Genomic DNA, 12138 nt, shown 5'->3' with positions numbered 1-12138 from the left:
AAAACAAAAACCGTGCTAGTGAAAAAGACAGATTAAAGGTTGCACATACATGTTAAAAAGCAGTGGGGAAAGTGAGGGCCTTGGGGAACAATGCATGAAACTGGAACAGGGGCTCAACAGAACCGGGATAATGAAAAGGATTGAGCCCTAGACGAAAGAAAATCTTGAACCACAGCAGAACTTATTTATTTATTTATTTATTTATTTACTTATAATGTTTAAATGCCCGGAGGCCTCAGAGCGCATACCTGGAGCATATAAGACAAACAAACGATGAGAATAAGAAAGGAGGATTCAGTGTCTGGGAAGCATAAAAGGACAATGGAGGCAGGATTGAGTTAATCAGGAGGTAGCTTGAAGAGATGATCCCGAGAGGCCCATGTCTTGAAGCCTATGCAAGAGGATGACATGATCACTCGTACCAAAGACTGCAGTAATGATCACTCGTGCCAAAGGCGGCAGACAATGATCACTCGTACCAAAGATGGCAGACAATGATCAATCGTGCCAAAGATGGCAGACAATGATCAATCGTGCCAAAGGCGGCAGACAATGATCATTCGTACCAAAGCCGGCAGACAATGACCAATCGTACCAAAGACTGCAGTAATGATCACTCGTACCAAAGACGGCAGACAATGATCACTCGTACCAAAGATGGCAGACAATGATCACTCGTACCAAAGATGGCAGACAATGATCAATTGTGCCAAAGATGGCAGACAATGATCAATCATACCAAAGATGGCAGACAATGATCAATCGTGCCAAAGGCGGCAGACAATGATCAATCGTACCAAAGACTGCAGTAATGATCACTCGTACCAAAGACGGCAGACAATGATCACTCGTACCAAAGATGGCAGACAATGATCAATCGTGCCAAAGGCGGCAGACAATGATCATTCGTACCAAAGCCGGCAGACAATGATCAATCGTACAAAAGACTGCAGTAATGATCACTCATACCAAAGATGGCAGACAGTGATCACTCGTACCAAAGGCGGCAGACAATGATCACTCGTACCAAAGGTGGCAGACAATGATCACTCATACCAAAGACTGCAGTAATGATCACTCATACCAAAGATGGCAGACAATGATCACTCGTACCAAAGACGGCAGACAATGATCAATCGTGCCAAAGGTGGCAGACAATGATCATTCGTACCAAAGCCGGCAGACAATGATCATTCGTACCAAAGCCGGCAGACAATGATCATTCGTACCAAAGCCGGCAGACAATGATCAATCGTACCAAAGCCGGCAGACATGTCCAAAAGCATGAGACTTGCTGTACCGCCCTGATCGCTCATCAGTGCCAGATCATCAGGCACCGACACCAACACCGACTCCGTGCCCATTAAGGCACGCAATCCTAATGGTTTGGAATCCCGGATGGGGTGGTCTTCCAGAAATGACCTAAGTTGAGGGGTCTCGATTGTCACTAGCAGTTTCATAAACATAGGCAACAGGGAAGTAGGGCGATAGTTTGAAGGAAGGGAAGCATCTAGAGTAAGTTTTCTCCCAAAGACGTTTCAAAAGTGTTGGGATTTGACCATGAATCAGAGAAGAATTTCCTGCCTCGGCTAGAATTTCATCCAATGAGCTTGCCATGGTTCTGAAGTGTAGAAAAGGCACGTCATCTGATGATGATGCTGATCTAATGCGCATGTGGGCCATGTCCACTTGCGAAGGATTGATGGGAAAGAAGGAAGCAAAGGAAAGGATGTTAGTTTTTCGTTCCATCAGGGGTATCTTAGAAGCTGAATACACATGGCACACTGATCCTGCAATATTTGCTCTCTATTTGAATTATGAAGTAATCAGAGTCTGGTCGCAGAGTCTCTGGGAGTAGACTCTGTTGCATTTTCTGCATGCTACGAGGATGCTACGGTGTGAATTAATCCTCTTTTGCTGATAACTATCCTGTGCCTTCAAAAATTGTTAGACTCTGCGGAGTCCAGTCGCAGAGTAGTCCGGTCGCAGAGTCTTCAGGTTTTTGGGATCTGCTTGCCCAAGGACCCGAGAACTGCCACTGTAAAACCAATTGAAAACTTGACCTTGGAGCAAACTATTAGAACAATAGCGATACCACATCATCTTTTGAACCAGCAAAACTTCTATCAGAAACATTGAGAATGCCAAACATCTCGGGTCCGCACACAAGACAACGGGGAAAATTAGATCCGCCTCGATGTTAATGCTGCTGCTACCAACAACACGAGCAATGCTGGTGCCGCCCACAAGGAAAAGCAAACACCGGAAAGGTGGAATCGCAAATTCAAGCTGCTGTGGTATTGAGGAAGGTGAGTGTCGTTTCCTCGGTATTACAAGATGAACAGGTGGGAGGAAAGGCTGAGGAGTCTACTGGTGGGAGGGACAAGTCTTATTTAGCCCCTTCAGAAGCCTGGACGGCAACAACAGACTGGAGTAATTTATCAATCAAGGGGAACAATGAGATGATACATATGCAAGAGACGGAAGGGGGACCCTCTCCTGACCCACAATGTGAAAAAGAACTCACGATGGCCACTAACTGGCAACAAGTAGACGATGATACCTGTCCACAACAACAAAGTGAAATTCAAATTAAAAATCAGATCTCTGATATTACAAACCATCAGCCACCCATGGTTCCACAGTTGGAAATGCAGATAGAATTAAACAAACGCAGACAAGGTGCAGAATTGGATCATAGCATCCTCAACAATCAAAGAGAGGATTCACAGATATTAGAATCGCAGAATGATCAGATAGATCCCCAACCTCAACCATGAGGCCATTGACTTGGGCTGAGGTACAACATGAGCCACACTTACCAGGAGGTTGGCAATTGAACAAAACTATGAATTCCATGGCAGAATACGTGACTAACCAACCGAATTAACACTTTCTATGGCCAACAGAGAGAAAAGGAGACATGTTACTGAAAGAAAAAGCCCAGTGGGCAAAGCAACAGTGGCAAAAATCTTATGCTCGAGGAATCAAATCAGAATCTAATACGATACAGATCAACCACCTACCGAATCCTCACCCAGCCCGTTTATCGTTGGACATCACCGAAATAGAATCTCCCATGAGCAATCATGAGAAAAGGCAAGAAGTCTTTGGTGAATCTCATGATATAAAGATAATGGATAAACATATCACCTCAACTCCATGTGATATAAGATTTAATAGCAAACAACAGACAGACCCGCCGAAAGCACGGAATTGTGGAACAGAGAAGGAGCAATTCCCAATGATGTGGGACTTCGGAAGATAGGATGAAGAAAGAAAATAGCCTGAATCGAACAAATGAGAGTCATGAGAACAAATGCCATTGTGACACAGTGTGAGAATTCCAATGAGACCCGATTCCGACCACCATGGTCGATCTGCAGAACATGCTTATAGCGGTCACTTCACAAACGATGATCCCTTTTGTGAAACTTCACGAACCAAATATCGAAACAATTAAGGACCAAGCGATCTTATTGACTTTGATACACATGAAGCAAATACACCTTGAAGCTTTCATAACCAAATTCAAGACAGGTTAAATATCAAAGCAGAAGCAAGTTTGATGTGGCAAACAAGACTTTTTGACATCGCCAGGTCCGATCGGGCAGACAAAAAACAGATGACGGCTGCTTTGATTGCAATGACGAAGGGAGCGTCTAAAGATATGCTCAATCCAGGGAACTATAAATAGAATGCCTACCAACAAATCCAATTTGAGATCCCAAATTAATCGACTATAGCAAACACCAAAGCAATGATTGAGACTGGAAAGATCTCTATTTCATCTGAGAAAGAGAAAAATATGACAAAAGCTCAGAACAAGACCCCCTTCCAAAAACAGATGGAGACCGTTGACATTTTTGCGACAAAGAAGCAAAATACCGTGAATATACAAAAAAAGGATAATGAAAAAGAAAATGTAAAAAGCAAATTGGGTCCAGAGCTTTTTAGCGTAACACATCTACTCCGCAGAGGAATACGCAGAAACAACCTATACAAAAGGACATCTTCTGTAATCGAAGAAATAAAGGTGAGATAGTTATTCCAGTGAGTATTAACATTCAAGATAACAATCAAGATCAGGAAGCAAGACAATTAGAGGAGCTAAAACAACATAAAGAGTTGATGAACTTATCGGGATACATGGGAGAAATGCCAGAGTCGATTATCGATTTATCCACAGAACTGAATGATTCCCCCTTAATAATTCTTGATCAATATGAAGAAGGCTTCTCACTGCAATCCATATCAGTAGATCTATCTTGTGTGGACATCTCAGACAGCGATCTGGACCTCACAATGTCGAATCAATCGATAATAATAGACTTAACAACTGAAGACGAAGACACAACTGGGAGCCACCTGAAGCCACAGAGAACTCATAGTCTAGTTGAGATGATTTCAACAACAACACTGGTAAAAGCTTTGAGAATGCGAAAGAAACAAGACTTGGGATGAGCGAGAGGACTCTGAAATTGCCAATATTTAAGGACCCAAGGAAACACATGAATGTGAACAGAATAATATTAGAACGAATCGAAACAAGAAAGGAGACACTGATCCTAAATAGAACTAATGTTGTACGCCTGTTCCAAGTCATACCACATCTCAAAATCAATCAGGTCAGAAGACATCAAGCTGGTACATTTTCCTGATGATTATGTGTTAGATAAAGTTGAGATTGATCTGCACTCAATAATAAAGCACTCAAATAATGAGACTCATACTAGAAATGGAACCATATCTGTATACAATGGGATTTGCCTGCACAGAAGATAGAGTGGAAAAAGTAAGAGAAATGGTGAGACTGAAAACTCTAAAACAAGAACAGGAATATGCAGATACCCAAAAGCAATCAAACGAAGACAACAGGGTCACATCAATAACGACAAATGGAGAAACACAATATTCTGCAGTAAGATCAACTACTAATGTGAGTCGTACAAATATTGAAAGATCAAATATTACAAAACATTTCATATGGAGAGACATGGACTATAATTCCGACCAGACGGAAACGAAATACAAGAGGCATTTATAATAACCAGCTATACAGCAGACCACTCTCATTAGAGCATGCTCCTGGAATATCAAAGGGCATAGCCATCTTTTCCAACAGTCAAAACCTGATTTAGACAAGTTTCACATAATTTGTCTCCAAGCAGACGTGGATCTCCTTACAACCATGCTGTGACGGATTCATTACGCATATGAATCCGGCAATTCAGCATAAGAAAGGCAGAACATCGTCTGGAATGTTGACAATGATGAAAGTGGACCCTAATTTGGAAATCATGGAACTGATTAATGTGAATTCTTGGGTACACTGCACCATTACACACTATTCAGGTCAAATGATTGAGGAGGATAACGACCAAAAGAGAAATCGAAGAAAGAATAAATTGGGGATCTTGAACCTATACTGGAACCCAGTGGCAATAAATGACGAAACCTTCATAGATAGCGTCTTTTCGGCAATGGATGAAGCAAGTTACAAATAGAACATGATTGAATTAATTCTTTGTGATGACTTGAACATCCATTTATATGACCTGAATGGCATAATACTTGAGTCCAATAAATTAACCAGCAGTCCTCAAAGGTGGACAAAAGAAATTACCAATAGAAATCTAAGCCTGGCTGACAAAGCATTACATGAAGATGATCAATTGATTCCGATTTGGACTCAGGGAAAGTCGAGAGCAATTATAGATGATATCTTTGTTTCAGCCGGAATAAAGGACATTATGCCCAAAACTAGAATTATCCCCTCATCTAACAGCGATCATCATGTTAACAATATCACGGGCTAGAATGTTCCTACCTATGAAGAAACTAGTTTTACCAAGCTTGGAATTAAATTACGCCATGAATTGACTGCACATAAAACAACACCAAATTGGCCAACATACAGATAACTTTAAAAATACCAATCGGAAAGGGACCTCAAAATTGAACTATGAAGGGCTGTTCCGCCCATATCAACGAGCAGTAAAACATGGTGAAACCGCATTAAAGAAACAGAAGCACCACTTTAATATCCAAATTGTGGAGAGAAAAACAAAGAACTGCGTAAGAAACTCAAAATACTTGCTAAGCAGAATTGTGAAGGCAAATTCCACACAATTAAATTGGAAAAACACTGATATACCAACTGGCTGAAATCACTGAGAATGACATTACAACAATCAGATGCGGAAAATATACTCGAAGCTGGAAAAAAAAGAAACTCACGAGATTTATGGAATCTGCTGAATTCACAATCTAAGCGACGAGATCTCATGATACCCGACGTCACAGAAATGATCTGGAAAAAACACTTCACTGACATCTACAAGAGTAAGAACCAACACCAACATTGTTTGGTAGGTGTAGAAACAATTACATGGAATCTCAACTGGGACCAAGAAGATATTCTGAATCGAATAAAAAATGTAAACACTTCCCGTGCCCGAGGGCTCTCTAACGCGATTATCAAGCAGTATCCAGCGCGGTGGGGAGAGATCTGCGCTCAAATAGTCAGCCTAATTGCAGAAACTAACCAAATTCCGAATACATGGAAAGTGGCAATCCTGATACCTATTTTTAAGCAGGGTGAGAGGAAGGTCCCGGCTAACTATAGACCTATAGCCTTACTGGACCCATTGGGTAAGATCTTTGCATTTATTTTTATTTTTTTGCTGAAAAAACTCAGTTCTTGGGCGAAGAACAATCAAAGACTGGCTGTCAGGCAAACAGGATTTGTCCAAAAAGTGGGTACCAATGTGAATCTAATGTTGCTAAACTTGGTAAAACAAGAAGCAATAATGAGAAAAACCCAGGTCTATGCAGCATTTGTTGACTTACAGTTGGCCTTTGATGCAGTAAACAGACAAATCCTTTGCGGTAAACTGTTGCGTTGGAACTGCCCGCAAGACATTCTGGAACCAATAAAACAGCTGTATTCCAACACAACGATGAAAATCAGGAAGTCTAAAGAGGGAATAGTAACTGCACCGATAGAGACCTGGAATGGACTAAAGCAGGGCTGTCTCTTAGCGGCTACACTATTCAATCTGTGTACGTCAGACTTTGAAGAAGATATGCAAATGTCTACTACTAATCCACCGAAAATCAACACAGTTCCTCTGCCCTGCATGATGTATGCAGATGATATTGTACTGCTTGATAAAACGGCCAGAGGACTACAAATAAGACTGAAGAAGATGGAGGAGTACATGAGAAAAAACGAGCTCAAAATGAACACAGCAAAAACAAAAATAATGATGTTAACAAAAGTGTTAAATAAGAAATTGAACATGCCCACACTATCGCTTGAAGGAAAACCACCACTAGTGGTACAAACAATAAAATCCCTGGGTATATTGATCAACCAATCAAGAGTTAAAAAGGAATGGTCTGACTATCTCGATTCAAAGGCACATTCATTAGAGCATCAAGGGAGATTTCTTCACCAAATATTCGGTAAATTCTCATTGAAGCCAATCATTGCATATTACAGACAAAAAGTGGTGCCAATGTTGAGCAACGACAGTGAAACAATGATCAAGCTACAATAAACAACCTGGCAAAAACTTGAAGCAATATTTTGGAGGAAAGTTTTGGCTCTACCACCGACATATCTCATGCCGCGAATTCGGTTTGAAGTTGTGACTCAATCTTTACAATCGATTGTAGTATGGAAACAACTTGACTTGTATAGACAAGTCATGTGTGGTGAACCTATACCAGCAATCAAAATACTTAGGAAAAATGTCGCTGCAATGAATGATACGGCAATGAAAGTCTGGAAAAAGGACACAGAAAAGAAAATGAAGGTTGAAGAAATATTGTTAGAAATGTTAAAATTGCGCCCTCAATACGCAGAAAGACAGATCCTACAAAATGATTGGATTAAGACGAGGCAGCAAAAAGCAACATATCAATTGAATCTTAATTGTGAAGTAGATATAAGAGCAATTAATCAACTTCCAACCTATCTCTCAATTTTTCCAGATCAATTGATACCAGATACATTTCTTAAACTTCGGCTAAATCTACTTCTGACAAGAGAATTGCCCTCAAAAACGAAAATAACTCTGATAACTCAGCAATTTTGCCAGTTCTGTCAACAAACTGGGATTGTAAAAAACTTTATGATATCTAAAATGCAAATGGACCCAGAGACAAGTAGGGCACAGAGTCTGCTGGGCAAGGACAAAAAACTGGTGTTCATGATGTACAATTTTGGAATAATACCCTGAAGACGCATAAAGATAAAATACAGGAAAAAGACAGTATGCTGACAAAAGGATTAATTTGAAATAGACCTTAGATAATACAACTATTGTAGTCTAAGTTTTTTTTTTTTATTGTATAAATGAAAAGTTTAAATGTTTTAACTATAGAATTTTAAATTAAATTTAAAAAAAGCATGATGAACTATGCAGGCTCAAGCCACACATGCAGGCTGTGCACAACACAGATTGGCCCAATGCGACCTACACATGCAGTGCATATACAACACAGTGAGCAGCAGTGCACACCTCTTTTACACGCACACCAGCAAGACATGCGTAGATGCAGCACTGCACACTTGCGTTATACTCACAGAGTGCACGTACCACAATGCAGCAGTACGTTGTTCACACACACACACACACACACAGGCACACACACACACATACACACAGAGATATGAACAACACAATCTTACTTTACAGAAGCATATTAGCAATGCAAACTCCCTTCTCTCTCTCTCTCTCACAAACACACATTACCTGTGCAGCACAGATCCCAGCAGTGCAGCAACATTTACACACACGTCTTACAGATGTATGCAGTGTATGTACTAAAACGTACAGCCTCCATGCAGACTTGCTTTAGAGATAAATGCAGAACCTGTAACGCGCAGGCGGCACCAGCAGTGCATGCTTCCAGTGCGTGCACATGCAATGCATGGAAAGCCCAGACAGCAACAGTGGACTCCAGACATAGCAGCGTATCCCCCCAGCCGCCCCCCACACACTGCACCTGGCAGCTGCCGGCCTCACCCTTCCCTTGCTGCGATGGTTCTTTTGGGGTGCCAGTGTGCTGTGAAATCGCGCCTCGGCCGCATGGCCTTTGCACTATTGCATTCTGGGAGGCTTGCCTTCTTCACGCATAGTCAAACGGCCACTTAGTGTGTCCAGAGGGGTACCGCACACGCACAGCCAACACTTCCTGTCTACAGACTTCTAGGACAGAATGAGCCGGCGAGTATTCTTAGAAACATGGCAGGGCTGTGCCCACCAAGGCATTCACGCTAAAGTGCCCCAGGCCAGGCCCTTGTGCTGTGTTTACGAGTCAGGCAACGTCTACAGTCACGCTGGCATGGGTTGCACCCGGTAATCGGAGAGGCAGGCACGGGCCCGGTTGCTTCCTCTGGTCCATATTGTATGCAGAAACCCCAATTGTCTGCAGTGAGCAGGGATGTAGCAGGGCGCCTTGGGAGGGATTCTAGACACTAGGCAGCGCTTGCTGTACGCCTCGTCTTCCTGTATTGCTGTGTAGAGCTTCACACACATGTCTCATAGACTTACCCATGTCCCCTGTTGAGGGCAGGGGGCGGGGGATAATCAACAGTGGGCAGGGGAGGGGCTTTATCATAGTGCCTCCTTGGAAACAGCGTTGTCTTCTCGCACACTTGTTTCCGCCCCCACCACGCGCCAGCGTCTCCATATCAAAGCTGACCACTTGGGGTGCGTCCCACCTAAAATGCTGTGACAGTGGCACGTGTTCTTCTCCTCGCGCACGCTATGGTGAATGTCCATATTGACTTGTCTCTTTCCATCAGGGCCACTCCCACATTTCCTGTATGCCCGGAACCGTGCGCCGCTGGAACTACCCACCTCCTCTGTGCATCGGTAAGTGCCCTACCCTAAGAGGGTCACAGGACCGCCTGGGGATGTGCGGGAAGGCGGGTGGTGGGAATCGTTATTGGAAAACGATTTGATAATTCGCAGCATTTTAAACATCGTCCTGGACGCGGTTTGCACCTCTCCTAGATCAGCATAATAGTCCTGTGCATGACAGGGGGTGTGCGACATGTGCATTATCAAGGAGCATGTCAGCCTCGTGCACAGCTTTGGAAGCATAAATGGCCAGTTAAGGAATGCTAATAGGGTTTCTGCATCCGAGTCGCACAGGCCCAGGGATCCCTTTTTTATGTGAAATGGTTGAAATGCCCTGGCGCCGGCAAAACCATGACATGCACTAGCGCCACTCCTCAAATGCAGAGATCTGCGGCACCTCAACACCTGGCTCTAGAGTAAATGTGATGCCACCGAATGAAATTTGAGAGCATACTTTTTTGACCAAACCTTTTTTAACCCAAAAAAAAATGACTTAAAAAAACAAAATGTTAGGTCCCCTCAAAACCTCCTTTGGGCGCCCACATGGGGGCCAGCACCTCAGTGTGAAGACCACCGCCTTACATGCACTATTTCTGAAATAGCCCATGTCTGATTGTGCCCAACAAATAAACACTTCAGGTAAAATAATGTTTTGGGATACCTACAAACACAGTTTCCCTATTTTTGGTGGTGGTACAAATATGGAGCATCTTCTGTAGGTTGTTTTGTGACATATTTCTATACAAATGCCACATGCTGTTAAATAGTGCCTTTAAAACCAGCGCATTATGTGGCAGAATTCAAAACCAAGCAGTATTTAAAATACCACCTGTTTTTCTTTTTTTTTTTTACGCACTTAAAACCTAAAAGGTGTCCAAGCACTCACCCAGGATTCGAACCTATGTTGCTCTGCGACATCTTGTATTCAAGACGCGCTATTTGCCACTGAGCTACCCTACCCGTTCCTATCGAAGCTTGTAAAATCATTACCTAATTGATGTGTATAATACATGCAGTGCCAGGGTTTACCATTTCCAAAGCGACTGGGGCCTTCAGTGTCTCCTGCATTGGATCTGTGGCCCTCCCCATACTGGCAACAGCTTTTTATTAAAAAAAGGCAATATCACTTTTCACTCCACATCAGTCCTCGAAGTACAGTCGCACCGGAAACCGTAGACCCATTACGAATCTTGGGTGCAATAAAACAAACAAGATACACAATAAAAACATGTGTATTTGTGATGCTAAAAGAAATTGCGGTAGACAGCAATGGGGTCGAGGGGGTCGAATTAAAGATAAATATAGAACATTACAGGTAAAATGCGGTTTAATGAAAAGGCAGCAGATATTTTAGGAGTAAACCAGTTGGGATTGAACAGGTATTTGGTTTCATTTGGGGGTTCAAGGTGCTTTGGGGGTAGAAACATGTTTAGTAGAAACGATATTACAATATTTAGAAAGGGGCTGCCCTTTTGTGTTTTCTTCATGTATATATATATATATATATATATATATATATATATTATTTTTTTTATACATTTTTTTTATTTTTTTTAAATTAAGAACACATATTCCGGAGTGAGAGAAAACTTGTGATAACTATTTGGGTCTCAGAAATATTTTATAAATAATCACATTTTCAATTTTAATTAAAAAGTAAACACAGGCATATTACTATGACATAAAGAAATGTGATTAAAACAGAATACACATGCTGGGGTAAAATATTTATTTTTAAGTAAAAACATAAACCGTTTTAGATGTGGCTGCAGAGTGAAAATGGCTCCGAAGAACCGGAAGCGTTCCCCCTGGAGGACCTGGGCAACATGTATGGCTACTGTTCCCATAGCAAAGCCTGCATCCCTGGAGGCTCCTGGTGGAATTCCTGTAGGAAGGAAGCAACAGGGGCATTCTGGGTATTCTCAACTCTCTTGTGTCTTGACTTGTTCTCTACAGCCCAGTGTGGCGGCATAACCACGGAGATGGAGGGAGTGATCCTCAGCCCTGGTTTCCCTGGAAACTACCCCAGCAACATGGACTGCACGTGGACCATCTCCCTCCCTGTGGGATTCGGTAAGTCTAAAGGCCATGCTCTGGCCCTTGCTTGAGGGTCAGCATTCCTGGGTCCAAGCTCTTGGCAGCACCTTCTGGAACAGGATCTTACCTTCTTCACCGACCTTCCCAGGTTCAACTGGGCACGTTTCTCTCTCTCTATCTCACTCCCCACCTGTGGTGTCCCTCAGGGGCATATCCTCTTGCC

The 12138-nt window shown here is 42.5% G+C and overlaps 1 protein-coding gene across 1 annotated transcript in view; it reads left to right on the top strand.

Moving 5' to 3' along the window:
* Nucleotides 1-12138, top strand: part of CSMD2 (CUB and Sushi multiple domains 2) — a 2010406-nt gene that overhangs the window by 1793328 nt on the left and 204940 nt on the right. The window contains exons 39-40 of the mRNA XM_069622557.1: nt 9821-9890; nt 11835-11951. Of these exons, the coding sequence (XP_069478658.1) occupies nt 9821-9890; nt 11835-11951 (187 nt within the window). The remainder of the gene's footprint in view (nt 1-9820; nt 9891-11834; nt 11952-12138) is intronic.

The sequence above is a fragment of the Ambystoma mexicanum genome, chromosome 11 (genome assembly GCF_040938575.1).
Source record: "Ambystoma mexicanum isolate Mex_15411 chromosome 11, UKY_AmexF1_1, whole genome shotgun sequence".
NCBI lineage: Eukaryota > Metazoa > Chordata > Amphibia > Caudata > Ambystomatidae > Ambystoma > Ambystoma mexicanum.
Note: the sequence above shows the minus strand (reverse complement) of the source record. Positions and strands in the feature narration are given on the sequence as shown.